General features: G+C 31.1%; 1 protein-coding gene across 2 annotated transcripts; it reads left to right on the forward strand.

The window, feature by feature from the left end:
• The first annotated feature begins 3,579 nt into the window (after window positions 1-3,579).
• Window positions 3,580-23,565, forward strand: LOC143064102 (acyl-CoA-binding domain-containing protein 5-like). 2 transcript variants are annotated; one of them, XM_076236661.1, is made up of 12 exons: window positions 3,580-3,650; window positions 7,846-7,966; window positions 9,748-9,820; window positions 11,254-11,307; window positions 12,210-12,372; window positions 13,595-13,759; window positions 14,465-14,766; window positions 15,233-15,701; window positions 17,056-17,258; window positions 18,569-18,598; window positions 19,656-19,759; window positions 21,279-23,565. In XM_076236661.1, the coding sequence occupies exons 1-12, from the start codon at window positions 3,584-3,586 to the stop codon at window positions 21,286-21,288; spliced, it is 1,761 nt and encodes a 586-aa protein (XP_076092776.1). In that variant the 5' UTR covers window positions 3,580-3,583; the 3' UTR covers window positions 21,289-23,565. The 2 variants fall into 2 exon arrangements, with proteins under 2 accessions (XP_076092776.1, XP_076092777.1); XM_076236662.1 differs by lacking the exon at window positions 11,254-11,307.
• The last annotated feature ends 80 nt before the right edge of the window (window positions 23,566-23,645 follow it).

Below are 23,645 nucleotides of genomic sequence, written 5' to 3' on the forward strand. Positions count from 1 at the left end.
ATTAACCCAGCCACATTTTTCTCGTGTCCCATGATGCATGCGAGGAACCTCTACATCCTTTTTTAATCTCACGGTGTATATTTTTTTCTTTCTATTTTCTTCCTTTGCATGTTAATGAGATAAATGTGGAGTCCATTTTGCTGAATAAGTACACAATACTGTTTATGTACTTATTGCTTATATAGGGGCAAGCAGATTTCCACCTCCGAGAATGGCATTGGGAGACAAAAGACAAGGGATAACTTCAAAACAATGGTATTGAAAACCATAGAAGAGTCAATTCCAACTCAAATGATAAATAACACAAAACAGAAACTAACATGCCTTGCGTCAATAAAGAGATACAATCACTTCAAGTATTTATAGAAGAAGAAAAAGAATAAATTGTTCAAAAAATGAAAACTGAATAAAAGGATAAGATATAGTTGACAGTAAAAGGAAACAAAAAAAAAAACTACTAAGAATATGAGATAAGAAAAGCTTACTGGATATATTTAGAAAACATAATTTGCCATGACGGAAGCCTAGAAGCTTATCAAAAACAGAAAGAAAATGGAATGTCATCAGATCCAGAAAAAAAGACAGTTCGTGCGTTGCACCGTTTAGATCTGAGGGCATGCTGATAGATAACACAAAACAAGAACCCGAAATAATATGAATAAACAATATCATTCTGTTTTTATACCAGAAAATTACGATGAACAAATACCCGGCACTCTTTCAGACAACTCATCATCTAAGTCAGAAATACATGTAACATCAAAGGTACAGAAAAAGTTTTTAAACTCTTCACGAATCTTAATCCATCTAAAGCCACAGGTCTAGATGAAATACCAGCACACATATATGCACCACATCTCATTTCATTTAAAACATCTTTTTTGAAAGGAAATGTACCATATGATTGGATATTCATATGTTTAAAAAGGCCAAAAGTAACCTAGTCAGTATAACTACAGACCTATCTCCTTAACGTGTCTATATGCTGCAAGCTGTTAAAACAAAATGTAGTATGTAACATCCTAAACATCTGGACAACTTTAACACACTATAGTGGACAATCATACCACATCTTCTTTTCTACAATGATCCTGGCTTCAGAGCAAAACGCAGATGTGAAACACAACTTCTTACATTAAGGCATGAATTACTCAGTAATTTCCATAGTGGCATACAAACATATCTGACAATTTAGACTTCTCCAAGGCATTTGACAAGGTGCCTCATAAAAATATATTAAGGAAGATAATTTTTGCGTATGTCGGTAAATACCTTGAATAAGTTATCAGCTTTCATTAATAATATAACGGAACTCGTTGTCTTAGATGGGGAGGTATCACTTAGCTATAGTCAAATGCATGCATGTTGTCAGTGGTGGTACCTCAAGGCTCATTCTTGGGTACTCTTCTTTTCCTAATTTTCATAAATGACCTTCTTGTAACAGTAACAAAAAAAACCCCGCTTGTTTGCAGATGACTGTATTTTATACAGAATAATTACAAATCGGCAATAGTGTACCATCCTACAAAATGGCTTAAAATGCCTTAACCACATACTTGATGAATGCATTTCCACCCAGAAAAATGCAACTCCCTCACTGTAACAATTAAGATCAAAGTCCCCATACAAACAAAATATATTGTTACCACCTTATCCAACATGTCACGGGATGTTCATATCAACAACATCACTGCTAAAGCGAATAAGATCTCGGGCTATTAAAAAAGAAACTTAATATTATACTTGATAGAAAGTATAAAAAGTAAAATCACAAAAATACTGAACTCAGAGGAAAATTAAAAAAGAAAGTCCCCAATCAAAAAAAGGCAAAATCAAAAGTTCAAACACATCAAACGAATGGATAACAACTGTCATATTCCTGACTTGGTACAGGCATTTTCTTATGTAGAAAATGGTGGATTGAACTTGGTTTTAAAGCTATAAATGACATTAATAAATGATCTACATGATCAAATATTAAATTTACCCTCCAAGGATTTATTGCCCTTGTTGAACATTTTTTCGTGCATGTCTAAAGACTATTACTTTTAGAAAAATTCTTCTTCTCTGAAACTACACTTGACCAAATATACTTAAAAAAACTTTAATTTAATGTTGCTTAGGGTATCTAGTTTATATATTGTCTTAAGGGATTTGAATGATCCATTCAAAAACATGGCGGCAGTTACTATAAAGAAAATAGGGGTCAAATGAAGATTTTGACTTTCATCTCGAAAACTAAACCAGTAAGAGCAAAATTTACATAGGTGCCGGAAAGTGTTTAACAGGTTTAGATCCTACCTGTTCAGTAATCTTCAAACCGATAAGACAACTTATTGTTGGGTAATTAATAGTCAAGAAATATTTAATTTTTAGGAAATTTTACGGTTTTGGGTTATGTACATTATCTTTAGTATAATTATAGAAAGAGAGCAAGATTACTTGACAAATCAATTCAGCAAAGTAAGATCTCCGTACAAACAAGTCGAATGTCTGAAGCTGATATTAAAGGTGATCAAAGGTGAGCGACAGCAAGCTCTCATGAGACGTTCTTGTTTTCGTCCCACTCCCTCAGGCAAAGTTGTCCATATGTGAATTGACTTCTTTTTTTGTATGGTCCGATATAGCTCCTCACGTTTCTATGTATTTTAACATCCCTGGGTTTCAAACGTTTAGGTAAATTATAGCGTTCATAATGAAAGTAGGCCAAGAAACTGTATGTTGCCCCCACGTGGTTTCCTCTTAGATATGATTTTTTTATATTCTTGTCGTTGGGTTGCTGATTGACTGAAACCCATTTCTTTTATGGGATAACCATTTGATGTTCTCGGGGTTGAAAAGTGGCTAATGACCATTAGCTTGGGTTCTCGGATAAGTTTTTGTTTATGACAGCCACTGAGAGACATATATAAAATTGAGAATGGAAATAGAGAATATTTCAAAGAGACAACAACCCGACCAAACAGCAGACAACAGCCGAAAGCCACCAACGGGTCTTCAATGCAGCGAGAAAAACCTCCGGGCTATAATATTATGAGGGTGGTAATTAGAGAACCTTCACAGCGACGAATGTCCCTTGAATAACGGTAACAAAAAATTGCCAAATTACGTTAACGGAATTTTTTTGGTACATGCCCATAAAAGTACACTTTCTTTTAGACGATATAAAAATCGATTTATTTTGACGAATCACGTTAATTTTTCCCCAAAAAAATGACGGTAACGATAATTATTTGAGACCTCTGACGAATCACGTCAATGATATTTTGACGAATCACGGTAAAGATTTTAACCAATTTTACGCTAACAGTATCCGAAAATGACCGTTTAACGCCTGACGGTAAAAAGCATTATGTCTCAGCCTCATGCAGGTTCAGATGTTCATTTTTTATTTTCACAATAATCCCTGCATATTGTTGGACAGAAAATTCTTCACCGTCTAGGGTGTAGTAACCTGTTTCAACAGTATCAGACCTATATGTATTTGACGAGCTCAAATGCAATAAAAAAGTTTTTAAAAAATAGCGGGAAAATTATAAAGGGTAAATATGACTCGGACTTTTTTTATCACGTGATAGGCAAAATGGCGACAACACCAAAAGAGAGATTTGACGCTGCAGTCAAAGTTATTCATGGTTTGCCAAAAGAGGGTGAGAATAAAAGCTTCGAAACATATTTAGAAATGAAAACAAAAGTTTAAATGATGATTAATTTATAATAATATATTCATTCAGATTGTAAAAACAAAATAGTACATGTATACTTTTATGTTTTATTTTGTTCTGTTTTGGTTAAAAATTATCTGATAAAAACCAAATTTATATTGCAAACGTTTAATGGTTTATCAAAACAAGCACATAGCCCAAGTCCGGTAATTCAAATCGTCTGGTTTATTCTTTAATCTGGTAACAATGAATGAACGGTCATAACATGGTACACTGTACATGTCCGTTTTTGTCAAACCAAGGATTTACTATATCCAGGTGTAATGATAAGTCGTTATCCTAAGGCTATTTTTTTCTTATTTTTTCTGTACACTTAGCTTTCATTTTTTATTACCATGCATTGTCAAGCTTGGTAACTCATAATTATTTGTCAGTAACTAAATGTACGATGCTGTCCCATACTGAACCTTCTAACCTTGTTTGTTTACATTTACATTTCAATGGCGTCAAAATCACGTGATGTCAATTCGTTCTACCCAATCAAATTGCTCTACTGTCAATTAGGGGATTTTCCAGTCTACGGCAATTATGTTATTTCTTTGTGGGATATTGCTTCAAAATAGTTTGCAATAATTTTGGGTTTTATTCAACAGGAAAAGTCTTTTTTTGCCATCCTTTTTGACATCAATAGAATTCTGTATGAATATTTATCTACAGTCATGATGGTCAGAATATCGATCTTTTTATAATGAATAAAAAGAAAATTCTATGAAAAATAAATGTAAATTATTTTTCATTAACCTACTCTATATTCCTGTACAAAATTATGGCATGGGCATCGTTTTTTCAATTAGTTTTCCATTCATTTTGGTTGGGCTTTTTTTCGCGGGAAAATCGCGAAAGACGTAAGGAGCATGTCATTTTAAAATTCCTAAAAATACGATTTGCTTGACCTGTATTGCCTGCCACAAGATTGATGACGCTGAATGGAATGTACACAAAGCAATGGAGGCCGGAAGTGGGATTTTGTGAAGTTCTAGAATGTTTTTAGACATTTGGAAGTCGGGATTGAAACGGGCATTAGAAATTTGGCATTTTTTAGCAATAATTGAGAACAACAATGAAAACTTACCTTCAGAAATGTTTTTTTATTCAAAAGTGCAGAAAAAACGTATTCTACATTGTTTTTCTACGCCGGAAGTAGCGTAGTGACGTCAATGCGGAGTTTCCCCGTGTGTTAAGTTCAAACACAAATACCTAACGAACTGACAAGATGAACGATTTTAGACTACGGTAGGATACAAATCCTTGGTCAAACGTAGGTTTTTTTGATGAGGTTAAATAATAGCAACAAATGAAATTTAATTTTTTATTGTCAAATCAAAATTTTTATCTACAGTAAGTATCAAATGAAGTAGAATGTTAATCACTTTTTTTTTTTTTAATTTACTGTCATTTTTCATGTGGACAGTGGGGTACCCTATATTCCTACCCTCACTTAGCAGACAAAATAAATTACAGACTATCATTGTATGTAGGTTTGGCTCCCTGTACTGCTTAAGTTTAACTCAAAGACAAAGCATGCATTCCAGGGATCTCCATGGATGAAAATTGATCGATGGAGGAATTTTCACCATTACAAACCGTGTCTACGCTGTACAGTGTAGCGCAATTGGAAGTATTTTATCCCTCCATACAAGGAATGGTGAACATGCTAATTCATTGCTTATTTAAATTATATTTATTTGAATTTTCATTAATACAGAATTAGAAGTATCAATATTTTCATTTATTGCCGTTTTTAACCATTCAAATGCCAAGTCTTCATGGTCCCCCCTTAGTCGAGAATGATCAATGCTGTCCCCATGTAGATTCCTTGTATTTTTGGTAATTGTTATGGGGGTTAAAAATCATATGATTTGGAGCTTAATTTTCATGGACACTGTCAAATTCAGAACCCATTACCGGTATGGCTGATTTGCAGCAACAACAAAACGATTCGTACGGGTTATGTTAAAGGTTAAAGAGATTTGTAAAGCAAACGTTGACAAATGAAAAGGTTTTTAATGACTTTATCTGGCAAATTGATGCTGTGCAACATGCATCTTTCGAGTCTGAATAGAAACCAGAAACGAGGATGTATCAATTTGATTGTAATATACGAAATGAATTTGGAATTACAATACGATATTTCTTTACAGGACATATTTAAGTTTTTACTTTTAAACTTTTTTAAAGTAATTCTAAATTATCGGTACAGCAGTACTCAAGTTATTTGTGATGAAATAATATTTACTGTTTTGCGTCTTATTTTGTACTTCTTAAAAAAGGGGGATGCTGATTGCGTAAGTCAAAATAAAGCATGTGTTCGACTTGTTAAACTGTTTTCTTTGTAACTGGATTATTAATTTATTTATTTAATCTAAATTATCATACATTTGCTGAAACTTAGTTGATCTTAATCTGGATATCTCTCAGGCGTTAGAACTGTATTGGATTATAACATAAAAAGCCTAAGGCCAGTAAGTGTTATGCAATGACATGCATTTGATTATAATTGATAAAAAAAATGGTGTCGGGCTACAAAAAAACGATGAAGTTTTGAACGATGGCGGAAGACAATTTAACGATGGCGCGAGTCATTTGATGATGGCGCAAGACATTTGAACGATGGCGGGGTGCCATCGTTAAACAGGCCATGGAGATCCCTGCATTCATATTGGTTATATATACATTGTATTGTTTTTAGCATAATGTTCATTATTTGACAATGAACGATAATGAACATTGAATAAACAATAATTTATCAACTGATTAAATTCAAGATTTTCCTTATTTATAAATAAAACTAATTTTTAATTTTAATGTTGCATTCATTTGCATAATTTGACAACCCTGCATACCAAGGTATCCACTTCAGGGACTCTATCGAAATGATTCACACAGGCGTTGGTTCACCTCGAGGTGTTTAATTTAATATTATTTATGCGTGAACCCCTGCATCTGAAAGGAACCGCCTTGCTACACGCGCCGATCTACAGGCCACCAGCATATACATGGACCAAGGAATATTCCATACTTACGACGAAATAACAACTGAATCAAGATGACCAAGATGTCCGATACCACCTATACATCTATAAATGATAGCAGATATAAATGATTGCAGAAGAAACGTACCACGGGCGCCGGTCTTAAATGAACTAGGAATTCACAACTATGCCATTATACAGACCAACTACTGCAGACGATCCAAAAATTATATAGAGTCACCAAATAATTAACAAAGGAACAGTTTTTGACAATTTTATTATCCACAGCGGCGATCATAATCTTCCTATTGTTGCCGACGCGCCGGGAAGTAGTAACCTCCAACTATGGCCAGGTTGGAAGAGAAGCCTTGCGAAGTGGTAGGAACCATGGGAAGTTCGTCCTATTAGATGCCAAGCCTTTAGAACAATTTAATGTATCATATAATAGTAAAACGAACTCAAGTTACATTGTATACAAACTTTAATTTTCTATATTTATCTTATCTATTTATAACTCTGTATTGCTACTTTCACTTTTCATTGTTTCTCTCACCATGACGACGTCAAATTCAATGCACCACTTTGAGTACTTCAGGGGCTCAATTTCTGTATAAAAATTGTCCTGATGAAGCCTGCCTTGCAGGCGAAACATGTAGACCATAGCAAATAAAATTGCAGACCAATTGAAGTGTTGTTGTCAATTTGGAGTATTATTTTAATGTTGCATTCATTTGCATAATTTGACAACCCTGCATACCAAGGTATCCACTTCAGGGACTCTATCGAAATGATTCACACAGGCGTTGGTTCACCTCGAGGTGTTTAATTATTTATAAATAGTAGACAGTATTGGGACAGTGCTATAACCTAAAAAAAAAAGTTAAAAGTCTAGATTTTTGAATACACCATCTAGCATTAGTAAGGTTCTTCAAATATTAATGAACAAGTCAACAAGAAGTTATAATTAACTTGAAGAAAATATGGCATGACTGTAAAAATTAGGCAGTGGAAGCTCTGGCAAAATAGCCTCCTTGGCAGTTGCAATGTATATATATGAGAATAATAATGTATGTTGTACAAGTTTAAGCATTGAATTATATGAGAATTACATATATATAATTTATAATTTATAATATTTTATCTTGTAGGACCCTTCCAGCCTTCATATGAAATAATGTTAACATTTTATGGGTTGTATAAACAAGCCACAGAGGGAACATGTACAAAACCAAAGCCATGGAGCTGGGATATAGTAGCTAAGAAGAAATGGTTAGTACTCTGTACAGTAACAATAATACTTGGAGTTTGATATATATATATATATATTTTTATCTATAATAGAAAGGAGATATGAAGTACCAGTATACTCAAAATTGACAGCAAACCAAGAACACAAAGAAACAAAACATTAAGAGATCAACATACATATGAAAAAGAAGATGTGGTATGATTGCCAATGATACACTAATTATTACAACTCTTCACAGGAGACTAAAAGACACAGAAATTAACAGATACATGTATAGGTCTTCAACATTGAGCAAAGCCCATACTGCACACAGTTCTGTTTTAAGTTGGGGAAAAAAGAAATATTGGAACTAATAATTGAACATTAAATACCAGTGAAGTCATAAAGCTTTAGTTGTAATTAGTTTTCACAAAGATAATTTATAGTGTGGAAGATTGCATGTTGACAGACCTCTACTTTTATAGATGTCATTGTTATTTTGATGGCTGCTGCTTCTTTTGCATACTGTGAAAGTACTTTTATTCGTGGGGTACCAATTTTCGTGGTTTTCGTGGATGACTTTATCCACGAATTTAAGTGTCCAACGAAATAAAACAACCATTGTCCAAATCAAGTCATGGAAAGATCCCCATCGGTAGGTTTGACTATTGATATGATCTAGAGAAATATTGAATAACGCCAAATCTGAGAATACTTTAATAGCAGTCACAGAACTACAACCGTATGCAGGATTATACCCATTTAATCTTTAATAACCTAAACTGTACAACTGTTGATCTTTTTATTCTCATAAAAGATATTTTTGATCGACGAAAGTCAGATTTCCGGTATTGATATGCCAGTATGATAAAGTGTTCATTTTATATCCTAATAGTTCTCGTACATATGGGAAATAATAATTTCATGCTGGGCTTGATTTTGATAAGAATTATTTGACAATTCAAGGTACGTTTAAAGCATTTGTTTATGTTACTGTTTTCTTTAGGTGACATATTTATGGCCTAATTAACACCTTTGATGGTCTTTAATCTGTTGATCACTTTATCATGGGTTAATTAGTGTTATCACTACGATTTACACGGGTCAATGTTTACTTTGCAATTTCTTTCAATTATTTTTTTTATTAGAAAACTAAAATCCACGAATTTAAAAACCCACGAACATGTTAATATTGATCAAACCACGAAAATTGATACCCACGAATTAAAGTACTTTCACAGTATACCCAATATCACCATATATTCATTCTCTAAATATTCATATGGAGAAAATTACTAAAAATGTCATAATAAATAATAAATGTTATCTCACCCCAAGATTTCTTTTTATTTGTATACTAGTATACAGAAGGTATTTGAAAAGTTTTAACTAAAAGAAGATGCAAATTCACTGTAAAAAAAAATTGACCATCTCACAAGTGAACAAAAATTAATCTGGCATTTTTTAATTCAACAAATGCATACAAATAACAAATAAGTAAACAGAAATCCTACATGTACATGTCCCTGTTCTCTGGCTGTAGGTGGGCCATCATTGTACTGGATATTAGATATCAAGTTCAACATTTAAGCCACCAGAGTACTTTAGACACAGTGAAGTTATTCAAGTTACTGTGTAATCAACAAAGATATTTATTAAAGCTTCACTTTGAGATAGTTGGTTTCTTTTTATTAGCCATAAAAAAACCTATTATTACAATGCCTATAAAACTACAAGATTACATTTAAAGAATTATATTATGGTGTGATTGAATTTTTTTAATATGACTATGATACAGCATACATCTTTATTTTTTTAATAGGGATGCGTGGAACAAGCTTGGAACTTTAACAAGTGAACAAGCCATGGATCTTTATGTTGAAGAACTAAAGAAGGTATTGGGTACTTAATGTACTTTAAAGTTGAAGGCCATGATATAGTAAATATCTCTCTTCGATTCTTGGCAATTTTTGTTATTTCCCTGAATGATTGATTATTTTTGTATGCTTTCCTCTGATTTCAATATTGTGACATCACAAATCAGAGAACTATTCTTAATAACATCACTTAAAAATAAAAAGAACCTTTTTGTAGATTATATTAAAGTATGGAAAAGAAAGTAAAAGCTCGCCTATAAATTGTCAAAATCTTATTAGAGAAATAGATTCCACCACCCTATCTCGTACATGTGCAATAAGATATCTATCCACTTCTGGCAGTTCAATTTAAGATATATGTATGTAAAAGCTTTTCAAGCCTTGCATCTGCAACTAAAACTTTTATTTTGAATGCGTTTGAAACGTTCCTTTCCTCAATCTCCTGTTTACATGCTCATAATGAAAAGTATAAAAGATATTACTTTAAAGCCAAATAAATTTTGTTTTATATACATGTCAAATTAATTTTAATATAGAAAAAAACAAAGTTTGAAATATTCCATTTTTGAATCTGAAACATGTCAAAAGTACAGGAAATGTTTGAAATGTTTTAGGAATGTATTACTGTTATTTGCCCAAGGGAGGTAATTTTTACACAAATCTGTTATATTCAAGGGGAGATAATTTAGAAAAAAATATATATTTTTATGAACTGACTGGTTTTGCAACAGAAAACAGTAATGGATGCCCAATTTCATGTAGAATCATTAGGTCTTTTTACAGTTAACTTATAAAAGAAAAAAGAAAAACTATTGCTTGAAATATAAAAACCACACAAATTACAATCCATCAGATTTTTCTTGAAACAGTGTATTGAAAAATGTTATTGTGAAGAAAATATGATAATAAGTACATTGATAACTTACAAAAGAAAATGGTTTCGTTCTGTGAAGACTATAATTGTCATTCAGCAATAACAGGAAACTATTGAGTCTGCCTGTCTGATTAAGTCCTGTTAGTTTGAATACTGCCAGTAAGTTTTATATATTTCCTGTATCATGGTTATCAGCCTATATCTTATGTTTGGTTACTGTACATTGTAAGGCATGTTGATTTTAATTATTTCATTCCGTATTCACTTCATTTTTTTTATTTTCCTTATAATTTCAGCATTTTATTTCACAATAGCATATATATGTTTATAATACTTGTTTATAAATCATATTGTTAAATTTATGGTGTTAAGTTTATTGTTAGTGCAGACTTGATAATTAATGATACATAGGTTTGTGATATCTAAACAATATAAATCCTTTAACATGAATTTTATAGGAGCAGGAAAATTGGTGAATATCCACGAGACAAAATGAAAAAATTGTAAAAAAAATAAAAATTCTTTTTTCCCAAAATGTAAAGAGAAAAAAAACTTAAATTTTATTTTACCTTTTCAGAGTATTGCCTTGTCCACAAACAAGTGGAACACAATGGGTGACAAGGATAAAAGGGTACGGATGATTTCTGAAACCTAGCACTAACATATTTATCACTTTAAATCATCTTTACCACTAGTTCTCTGTCTCTTTACATTAATTTGAATAGAAAAATATATTCTGCTACTAATGCATATTCAGCATTTCGTTTTAAAATCAGTTTTGCTTGCATTTATTTACTGAGCTAGTATTGGAAAGTCAAGTCCATGAGTAGTGATAGTTAGATAATTGAAAAGATGTAAGAGCTATTTCAGATATTAAAGCTTTACATGTTTTCCTATTTTTCACAAAACATGACTGGAATACAAGGAACAGTGAAGCAAGAGTTTTTTTTGTTTTAGAACAGAACATAATGCAAACAATGCTTATACAAATGGTATACATGGGCTATTTTTCCTACCCATAGTGTAAATTTTTATGATGTTTGTAGGAATGGATGCAGAGAGGAAATTGATTGTGTCAAGGGGCCATTAAGTATTTAAAAATAATAACATAAATGAATTCATACTGCTTGACTGCGTACTTTACAGTACATTATAACTTAATTCAAAATTATAGTAAATTTCAAAAATTGTCTAATTTGTGATTGTTTTTGCATATACCTATATATATGACATAAGCCACAAATTTTTGCATAAGAAAATCATTTATTTTTGAAAGGAATTTTAATGCATCTATCATTATCAGTTCTAGAATTATCAAATTTGTTTAACTGTTTATTTTCATCCATGTCATAGTTTTAAAGACTGATTCCTGTAGAAAAATTTAAATAAAGGGTGTCTCAACCCAGATTTTCAGGTTTTGATTTATAGAACTGCAGCTAATCACATGTTAAAGTATGCTGTTTCCCCAGAACTGATTGATTTATATTCTTGTTGCCTTGTTTTAAAAGGTTTTTTTTTAAATTATTATTATAGATTGTTGAAGCCATGCCACAAGAGAAGCCTGTAAGGGATTTTATGTCCACCATTGGAACATTTTATGAATTGATAGACGAGAGGTCACCGTTTGAGGATGAAAAGCATTCTTATGATCTTGCTAATGGTGATACAAATAGAAATGTGATACAAGCAGATATAAGTATGTTTAATGGCATATTCTAATGAAATCTTTATGTCAAGAAAAATGTCTTAACTGTCAAATCCACAATTGGCAGGTCTTGGTCCACCATTTTGAATTATTGGATCCACAAATTTCGATTATTTTACAAGATAAATAAAAATAAAACAACTCCAACCTTAAAATATGCTGTTTTAATGACATATTATCCAAATTTTAATCTTACAAGTAATGAAATAAAGTTCAGTTTGAGGGTTTCATTTGTACATGTATGATGTCATGTTTTGTATGATAATTTTGCACCCTCAATGGTGTAAATTTATTTTATTTTGGTTGTATTCTTTTTGGTAGGAGCAAATTTCCTCATTTGGGGGGTAACTTATTTTTGCAGTTTAGTATAATAGAGATTTAGATAAACAGAAGGTCATTATTGAGAAAGACACTAGGTAATTTCAAAGCCAGCCATACAAATAAAGAATAGAGAATAATGGGCAAAAAAATTAAGAGCAAAACGAATAAAGAATAATGGAGAAAGCAAATAAAGAAAGGAGAATAATAGGCAAAACAAATAGAAAATAATGGGCAAAGCAAATAAAGAATACAGAATAATGTGTTAAATAAATAAAATATAAAGAATAATCAGCTAAAGAGTAAAGAGCAAAACAAAGATTAGAGAATAATGGTCAAAACAAATATAGAATAGAGAATGATGGATAAAAAAATAAAGAATTATGCGTAAAACAAATAGAGAATTATAGGCAAAGCAAATAAAGAATAGAGTAAAATTATCTGGAAACTTAAGGAATACGTACAGAAATTAGAATTAACCCATTAAGAACTTTGTAAATGACATTTTTAAAAATATGGAGCAGTTTTCTGCGTCCGAGATCAGGAACGCTCAAAGCTGGATATTTGAAAGGCAAAGGTGCATGAGAACTGAAACAGTTTAAAAATTATATGACCAAAAAGAACCAAAAAAATTGCCAAATCCATCTAAGGTCAACTTTACCTGAGAAAGTTGAAACCTTAATTTCTGAATAATTTATAAATTTATAAACAAACAATTTTTGAAAGGTTTGTTATAAGTCATGTCAGTGACATCATGCAAGATACATATATATATATGCAACATGACCCATTCTCAAAAATATTGTATAACTACAAGATCATGAATAAAAAAAATTAACTTGAGAAATTTCTGTTACCCTTTTGTCTGTTAATAAAACCCACTTTTGTTTTACAGGTAATGGAAATGAAATGGCAATGAACCACTCCATGCTGGTTGATCCTCTACTTAAAGATCTAGTCAAACAAGACATCAAGATGAATGGCATGCCTAGAGGTTTTCAAGATAAGGACTTTGGTGAAGATAAACCAACAGAATCAGCTTTATCTCTTTTAGATTCAGGTATTTACAACTTGAAAATTTAAAACCTTGTGCACCAAATTTGCAGAAATGTATTATGATTTGTATCCACCTGTCTTTCATCATTTCATCGCCACCTGGATAGAACAAGGATATTGAAGGAAATGCATTTATTGCCAACAGTGATGTAACAAAAGTTATTTTATGGGGAAAATGCAGAAACTTACTCAACTCGAGATATTTTCTTCTTACTGTAGTGTAAATTCAGAATTTAATGTGTGCATTTATTGTTGCAAATCATTGACCTCTGACAAGAATTTGGATTCTAATTAATGTGATTACAAATATTTTATGAAGGAAAATCACTGATGAAATTATGACTGCAAGTTTTTATTCTTGCAAACATAAAAATGTTGCATTTTTCACTATCCGTAAATAAAAAACATGGCAATAGTTTCTGAATTTACATTAATTGGATTTGACCAAAAGTGTATCCAAAAAATCTTTTAACGATATTGCTTAGATGTCAAGTTTTTGATAAGGCTGTTGCTTGCATTTTATGTTACCAAAATGTATGCATACATATTTGTAGTAAAATATTTGATATATGACATGCTTATGATATGACAGTAACATTGCAAATGAAATATAAGTCACCTGACAATATTATCCTTTTAATTTATCAATCCAGTGATAATAAATGCATGTTAAGGGAAGATTTGAAGAAAAGATACCATTTAATTTCAGAAAGACAAAACTGGGACAGAATTTCTAGTATAAAAAATGCTCAGGACCAAGATATCAATGGTGGTATGAATGGTTTCCATGACGACCAGGATGACGGAGATCTAGATGAATCAGAAATACACACACCAGAAATCCAGACCCAAAACCATACTAGGAAAAACAGTGAAATGCTGTATGATAATATAGAGCATCCAGTTAATGGTGAAGCAGTGAAAGATGATAAAGTGCCCTCTAGTGACAGACTTACAAGTGAGAGTGAAAGTGATGAGGAGTTTTGTGACACATCAGATCAACCATCACCGGTATATTTCTTGTCAAATTTACAATGTATTACTAGGGTGGAAAGAAAAATGTTTAGTTTCCCTTTTAGTTAAATTCTAGCTCCAAGGATCTTTTTGTCGTTCAAAATCTGTATTTTAAAAATAACTACACCTTATAAAGTACCAAGATTTTCATTGATTGATAGATGGAGCAACTTTTTGAATTTTCTTTTATTAGATAAATTTTGCTTATATTTCACAATATTCAAAAGCCAGCAGGGTATATGTTTATGACTAAGGATATACCTTTTTTGTCCTCTTTTTAAGGTATTTCACAAAACTTGCCTCCAGGTGCTGCATTTTTTTTGTTGAAGACCCAGTGGTTGCTTTCCACTGTTATCTGACCTTTGGTTTGGTTTTTGTCTCTTTGACACATTCCTTATTTCCAATGTCTATTTTATTTTATGTGTATGCTTGAATAAATACATGACTTTTTATGTCATTACAGGAGGAGTTGTCTAGAATGACCTCTAAAGATCAACAGATGTCAACACCATTAAAAGGAAATTTACAAAATAATAGACAGAAATATGTTCATTTTAGTGCTAATCCATCATTACGAACTGATGTTGAAGTAGATCAACAGACATTTTCACCAATTCCAAATCGTTTACATCGAGATAATATATCAATGTCACGGAACTTCCCTTTTGGATTAAATTTTCAACAGAAGTCTCCACATGATAGTTTAATTGTTCATGGACCATCGGAAGATTCATTAAATGTTACAGGGCTTAGTGAAATAGGAAGTGAGAATTCAAATTCATCTGCTCAATCAAATAGTTTAACCAAATCTGAAGTATTAATGGAAGAAAATATAAGGACTTGTGGTGGGGGTCAGATATCCCCACCTGGTGGAAGTTCTAGTGGGAAACTTCCTAGTCAAGGATCATACAGTTCACAGGGTTATAGACCAGGTACAATGAACTGTTTTTCACTAAAATTTATAGAGTCAGAAACTGCATTGAAAATGATTAATAAAGTAATCAAACAATTTCTCCTTTAATAATAAATGCATTTTTTGTACATTTTATATTAATTGGAAAGAAATAAGCAATTTATTTCATAAAATAAATTAGCCTTGTGCTATATCAAAAAAAAATTTCAATGATTTTTAGTTGAACAAAGGAGTGCTTTTTAATGAGATTTTGATATATGACTAGTTATACACAATCCTTATTGAGCTAATTTAAAAAAAATTAAAATAAACTGTTTAAACAGGTATCGATAAGATGCTTATTGAACAGTCAGGGGACTTACTTAAACAAGTGATTTTCTAAATCACTGATTCAAGTAACATTATTTCCATAAAGGTTTGAAGTTAGAGTTGTCTTTCTTTAATAATCACCTATTTAAGTAGTACAAATTAATCACTAGAAGAAGTGATTTAATATTAGTGTAGCTTTAAATATAGAATACTAATGATCCAGGGACTAATTATGTTTCTAAACTTATCAGAACCAACATCTGTGTTGTCTAGGATGACCAGGTCATTTCAGGTGATGACCTTGTACTGAATCTAGGATAATGACATAAAAATCACTTGTTTAAGTATCATTCTTTTAATAACCCCCACTAATTTCAACACCCCCGAACAGTGAAATTTTTATCGCGAACAGTAGAATTTTATTACATAATCTGAAAGATGAAACCTTGAACTTCACAGGAAAAATACTCCCACTGCTGTGAAAAATCTTTGAAGAAAGTATCAGTTCATTATGTAAAGCCATTATTATAGCATTTTTTCAACTAAAATAGAATTTTCAGGTAAATGATAGCATCAAAGGCATAAACCTTGCTACTTAAAAGAAGCAAAAAGTTCATATTTTTTAATTTTACTAATTAAAAGATGTTATTTAATCCTATGTGTTTAAAATTTTGAAAAAACTACAAAATCCCAATTTGTGACAAAACCTTGAATTTGCTACTCAAATAAGTGATTTAAAAATCACTTATTTCAGTAAGTCCCCTGACTGTTGAACAGTGAGTTTGTAAAATTTGCATGTATTATTAATAATTTTTAGGAATATGCAGGAAACTTTTCATCAATGTCATTCTATATTAAAAAAAAAATACACCATTGGATATATATCTGTTTTGACTTATATTGATCATGAAAACATTTATGTTTTTATTGGTCTAAAAAAATTATGTATAATTAAGTTTGTTTTATTTGGTTATAGTTAAGTGAAATTGCAATAGATATTTGGTTATTTTTAATGATATACAGAAAAAGTAAATAAAATTAAAATCTTGTTCTGTTGATTTCAGTTGAAGGTTATGGGTTTTATGATGGATTCCCTGTTGAGGGAGGACAGGGAGGAGAAGGAGGAGGAGGAAGAGACCCTCGATATCCACCACAGATGTATGGATCAGTCAATGAACAGATTGCTGTTACATTAATGAGGCTTCAACAAGATATGCACACAGTATTACAAAGGCTAGACAGTTTAGAAGCTGTTTCTAGGCAACAGGTAAATATTTATTTACTGACAACAAAATCTGGGAGAATAATATTTGTTAAGTACCTTTAATTTTCTGTCCATTCATTTGCCCAGCTGCTTTTAGTCCATCCGAAACATGGTTTGCAGACAGTTCTCCTCAACCAAATATTATTCTACTTTGTCATCAATGCTATTGACTATAGAACAGTCAGGTTTGACTACCATTGGAATTGGTGCCATTTCTATACTTGAAAAAATGAATGGTCCGAACTTTGGTTTCTAAATACTTTTTTTTTTCAATTGATAAAAGAGATCATTTCAGTATTTCTTTCAGCATAAGTAATAAATAAATGTAGTTAATCAGTAGACAATGTGAATTTTGAAATTAAGCATATTGCTATATTGTATATTTATTAACATTAGATATATATACCTCTAGATATTGTTAATTATATAGGGTTGTTGTTTCATTGACATATATATTTACCCAACATTTTTTTTATTCATGTGTAAAATAAAATTAATTTTACCCCAATTTCACATGTGTCTTCTAGTATCCTGCAATCATGATTATCCTTCATTGGAATATTAATGTCCTGCATATAAACCTTGTGGAATTTGGGAAGCCTCTATTGGCAATGCAAACATTTTACTTACTGTGCATTCATTATTATTCATTGGATACTCATTTTTGTGGATTTTGTGGTTACACGGTTAACAAGAATTCCATTGTTCAATGAATAACAATTTTTCTATAGACTTTAGCAACACCACAAAATCAATTATCAAAGAAAGTGCAAGTTTTCCTCAATCCATGCAAATTGGTATCCATGAAAATAATGTATACACAGTATTTTTCAATGAATTCCAGACTATTTATTTATGAATTTATGTGATAGTACTTTCAAATGTTGGTTTGAACAAGAATTAAATAAAAACATAAATGAAACTGTAGTCACACCAGCACTAGCTCAGAATTTTGTTCCCCTATATACCTTTCTATAACACAAGGCATAAGGATTGCTTAAGATGATTCTGACAACAAAAGTAGGCGTATTATACACCATTGTGAAGATAAATCAATTTAGATTACGAAATAACAAGTTTTAGTGGGGTTGACAGCGGAGAAATTGGGATATAGCGGAATTTCGTCACCACCTGACATTTTTCTAAATCGCGAGTTAAGTATCTTGTGTTATATAAAGGTATATAGGGAAAAAAAGTTCTGAGACGAGTGCCTGTGTGTACTCACTAGAAAACTCAGTTAACTTATCTTGATTATAATATATGTAATATTTTTCAAAAATATGTGTCATTACAGTTTGAATTTCTTATTTCAGAGAAAAGCCGAACAAAGCAATTCAATATTTGTAAGTATTTATATAAATAGGAAGATGTGTATGAGTGCTGATAAGACAACTCTCCATCCAAGTCACAATTTGCTTTCATTAACTGAAAGAGAATTTAAGCCTGCAGGGATTGTCTTAGTAAATCAGTTAAAACATCTCAAGCTAGAATTAAATGTAGTTTCTGCATTGTCTCTTTTATCTAATGAATGTATTTTTTATGCCCCACCTATATGCATTATGTTTTAAGGTCTTTGGGTCCGTTCCATCGTCTATCTGTCTCGCTTCAAATAACAGTTTTGGTTTAATTTTTTGGTCATGGTAGTTTTTGATGAAGTTGAAGTTTAATCATCTAGAAACTTGGTATACATGTTCCCTATGATATGATCTTTGTAATATAATGCCAAATTAGGAGTTTTGACACCAATTTCATGGTCCACTAAACATAGAAAATGATATTTTGAGTGGAACAGCAGTGTACTATGGACACATTGTTGTTTTTACCTGATATACTTTTCTATTTAAAAAAAAAAGAAGAGTTTAAGATAAATTATGAGGGTCCATTCCTCTTTGATTATATTATGGTAAAAAAATAATGGGAAATTCTGTGATATTCTCCAATGGAGAAAAAAGAGAGGCAACATGTACTAGGGGAACATTTAACCTCATTAGAAGAAAATAAGCTAACAAAGCCATGGCTAAAAATGAAAAATACCAACAAAAGTACACAAAACACAACATAGAAAACTAAAGACTGAGCAACATGAACACCACCAAAAGCTCTGGGTAATCTCCGAGAAAATATAAGTAAAATATAAAACAATGTAATGTACTGTGGATTCATTATTATTCGTTGGATACCAATTTTCATGGATTTCGTGGTTACAGGTGAACTTAAATGTTTAATGTCTACCAAATTTTCTGAAGGCTTTTATGTAGACTTTGGCAAAACCATAAAATTATATATCCTCGAACATGCAAGTTTTCCTCAATCCACGAAAATTGGTAACCACGAAAATAAATGAATCAACAGTATGTCTTTTTATTATAAACTAAGTGCAATGTTAACAATCTTTTACAGATGTCTGGATGGTGGCCTTTTCCCAACTTAACAGGGAAGACATTTTTGTTTGTAGTTATCTGGCCTATGTTTGTGTACTGGTTAATGTCAAGAAGGAGAAGAAGGTGCGTTTGAAAAAAATCACAAGCTTAAAATAGCTATTAAAGATAGAGGGTCATAACATTAACAGCTTAAAAAATCTTCAAATATTTAACTATTTATGTTAAAGTGTCTCTTTCTAGTTTTTATTAGTCATATTTTTTAACTTTAACAAAAGAAAAGATAATGTTATATGATTCAGTCATTTTAAAGAGGAAAAAATAAAAGAATTGATGTTTTTTTCTTTAATTTTCTGATTTTTAGCTCACCTGACCCAAAGGGCCAAGTGAGCTTTTCTCATCACTTTGCGTACGGCGTCGGCGTCCAAAGTCCTCGTCAATTGTTAGTCTTTACAAAAATCTTCTCCTCTGAAACTACTGTGCCAAATTAAACCAAACTTGGCCACAATCATCATTGGGGTATCTAGTTTAAAAATTGTGTGGCGTGACCTGGCCAACCAACCAAGATGGCCGCCATGGCTAAAAATAGATAATAGGGGTAAATGTAGATTTTGGCTTATAACTTTGAAACCAGAGCATTTAGAGCAAATCTTACATGGTGGTAAAATTGTTAATCAGGTAAAGATCTATCTGCCCTGAAATTTTCAGACGAATCTGACAATCGGTTGTTGGGTTGCTGCCCCTGAATTGGCAATTTTAAGGAAATTATACCGTTTTTTTGCTATTATCTTGAATATTATTATAGATAGAGATAAACTGTAAACAGTAATAATGTTCAGCAAAGTAAGATCTACAAATAAGGTAATATGACTAAAATGGTCAGTTGATCCCTTAAGGAGTTATTACCCTTTATAGTCATTTTTACCAATTTTTCGTAATTTTTCTAATCTTTTACAAAAATCTTCTCTAAAATACTGGTCCAAATTTAACCATACTTGGCCATAATGATCATTTAGGTATCTAGTTTAAAAAATGTGTGCGGTGATCCTGCCAACCAACCAAGATGGCCGCCATAGCTAAAAATAGGACATAGGGGTAAAATGTAGATTTTGGCTTATAACTCTGAAACCAAAGCATTAAGAGCACCTCAGACATGGTGTTAAATTGTTTTGCAAGTCAAGATCTATCTGCCCTGAAATTTTCAGATGAATCGGACAACTGGTTGTTGGGTTGCTGCCCCTGAATTGGAAATTTTTAAGGAAATTTTGCTGTTTTTGGTTATTATCTTGTATATTATTAAAGATAGAGATAAACTGTAAACAGCAATAATGTTCATTAAAGTAAGATCCACAAACAAGTCAACATGACCAAAAAGGTCAGTTGACCCCTTAGGAGTTATTGCCCTTTATAGTCAATTTTTAATAATTTTGTAAATTTTGAAAATTTTTGTCAATTTTAACAAAATATTTTCCTCTGTAACTAATGGGACAAGTTTATTATAAATTAGTCTAGTTAGTCTAGTAATTTGTTTGCATGGTAAGCAAATGAATGATTTTATTTCTTACATTCAATAAAAGCTCATATTTTCTTCTAGTTTAAATTACTGTATTCTGAATAGCATTTATTTATTCATTTTGTTTTACAGGACAAATTAAGAAATTCATATTGTGAGAGAATATGTTATCTCAAAAAATGGACCAGCAAGAAAGAACAAGTCAGCTTTAAATTACACTGTCTGCATAACAAAATTATTAACTATTTGTGAAGAAAAAGAATCTTTATACCATTTTGATGATGATTGATATACCTTGAATTGACAAATAATCAGTTTATATGTGTAGCTGTTAAAAGTCAAACCAAAAATTCATGTTTGCATTAGTGTAAATTAGTGAATTTTTAAGAATCTATTATTTTTGCATCTATTTATTTTTGTGATTATCTAAACTATCTTTTGTTGATGTGTTCAGATACAAAATGATCTAGATTTTACATATTCAGGATAATTCATATTGACGTTATTTTTGGCCTTGTAATTCTATATGCTGGCTACCAAAAGTTGCTAATACTAAGCATTAGACAAAAACTCTAATTCGGAGATGTTAGTCATATTTCGTTGTTCTGGCTAGTATAGAGAAATTGGTACTAATTTGAATGGCATTTAGAAATGGTTGTGTTTACAAAGACTTTCCAGAAAAATATTGCACCTTAATAATTTTATTGCTTGTAATGTTAATGAACATAAATTTTGAAAATTTTGTTTACAAGCATTTTAATTGAAATGACGTATATCAGGGATTTTTTATTGAGCCTAGATCATAACATGTGTATACAACTTATACATAAATCAAATTCTTAAAATGGTGACAGTAAATTTATGAAGATTATTTTCTAAATAGTCATAATTATAGCAATTATTCACAATAAGAAGATACTAGGACAGCAGTGATTTGCTTCATACAGTCATTATTCTGCACCATCAGCCAAATACAAAAATCAATTAAAATCATGAAAAATTCCATAAAAGCATGTATATCATAATAGGCTAATTGTTTTATGAACAATTTTTGTTATTCACTCCAAGAGTTATTGGTGTTATTTGTGTTATAAAGATCATTTTACAAATACAATCATAACCATAGGACATGATGAGTGTATATTGTATGTATGTTTATGAATGGAATTATTTTTTAAATTATTTTGTTTTGATTGTAAAAAAGTGAATAATTCAAATGAAGAATATGTCTGAAAGTTAGAAATATAATAAGAAAATTGTAACTGATAAGCATAATGACATTTTATCTTTTTATGTCCCATTTATGGGTATTATGTTTTCTGGTCTGTTCGTCTGTTTGTCTGGTTTCAAGTTAAATTTTTTGGTCGAGGTAGTTTTTTGATGAAGTTGAAGTACAATCATCTTGAAACTTAATGATATGACCTTTCTAATGTTAATGCCAAATTAGAGTTTTACCCCATTTTCACGGTCCACTGAACATAGAAAATTATAGTACGCATGGGGCATCTGTGTACTAGGGACACATTCTTGTTTATGAATGTCCAGCCAACAGGTATATTTTGTTGAGAGCTTTTCAAATACAATTTTTGTTGTTGACATTTGACCTTATAATATTCTATCTTTTCCATGAATGCATCTTTTGTATATCAGTAAATAGTACTAATGTTATTTAAGAAATGACTAATGTTTTTTTCTGTCTATGAAGAAATAGCATAAAAAAATGTTATGGACACCATGGGATATTTAAAGTGTGCACCACATTTATTATGTTATTTCGAATAGACAGAAGAAACATAACAGTTATATCTTATAATTTTATTCCAAATTCCATTATTAACCGGAGTAAACCATGAAAAAAACGTTGATGACATCACAGTCACATGACTAAATTATGTCTATGAGCTGATAAACAAAACAAGTCAACCAATCAGAAGACGCATTACATCCAAAATCAAATTATTCAATTTTAAATTTTGATTAAGGTCTTCACTGATTTGCTTTAGAACATAAAAGGTAGGATCTAAATAAATCATAATCTCAGCTTTGTCTTTTACCTGCCCTGTACAAATGTAAGACATATGTCTTCAATTCTTTGTGGTAGTTATATTTTACATTATTGTGAATACATTTTTACTCGTAAATCATTTATAAAACATCTGTGAAGATTATGGCACATTATCTACTTCAGATAATATAATATACTTTTTAGATCAGTGTTATAAACCAAATATTACGAAGACCCGTCTAACCAGGTTGTGACAATAGCCACAAAACAAATGTATGATTGAAATTGCAATATCTTTTTAGAATGGAAGTGATTATTATGTTCATTTTGTATAAAGAACCAAATTTTATTTTAATGAATCTGTGATATTTTTATTGATTTATTTTAAAACTAAATAAATGAAAATTTATTGTTCTGAATGTATTTGCTTATTATGCCCCACTTTATACAGGCTTTAAATTTTGCGGTCTCTGTGACCATCAGTTCTTTCTTTT

The sequence above is a fragment of the Mytilus galloprovincialis genome, chromosome 2 (genome assembly GCF_965363235.1).
Source record: "Mytilus galloprovincialis chromosome 2, xbMytGall1.hap1.1, whole genome shotgun sequence".
Classification (NCBI taxonomy): Eukaryota; Metazoa; Mollusca; class Bivalvia; order Mytilida; family Mytilidae; genus Mytilus; species Mytilus galloprovincialis.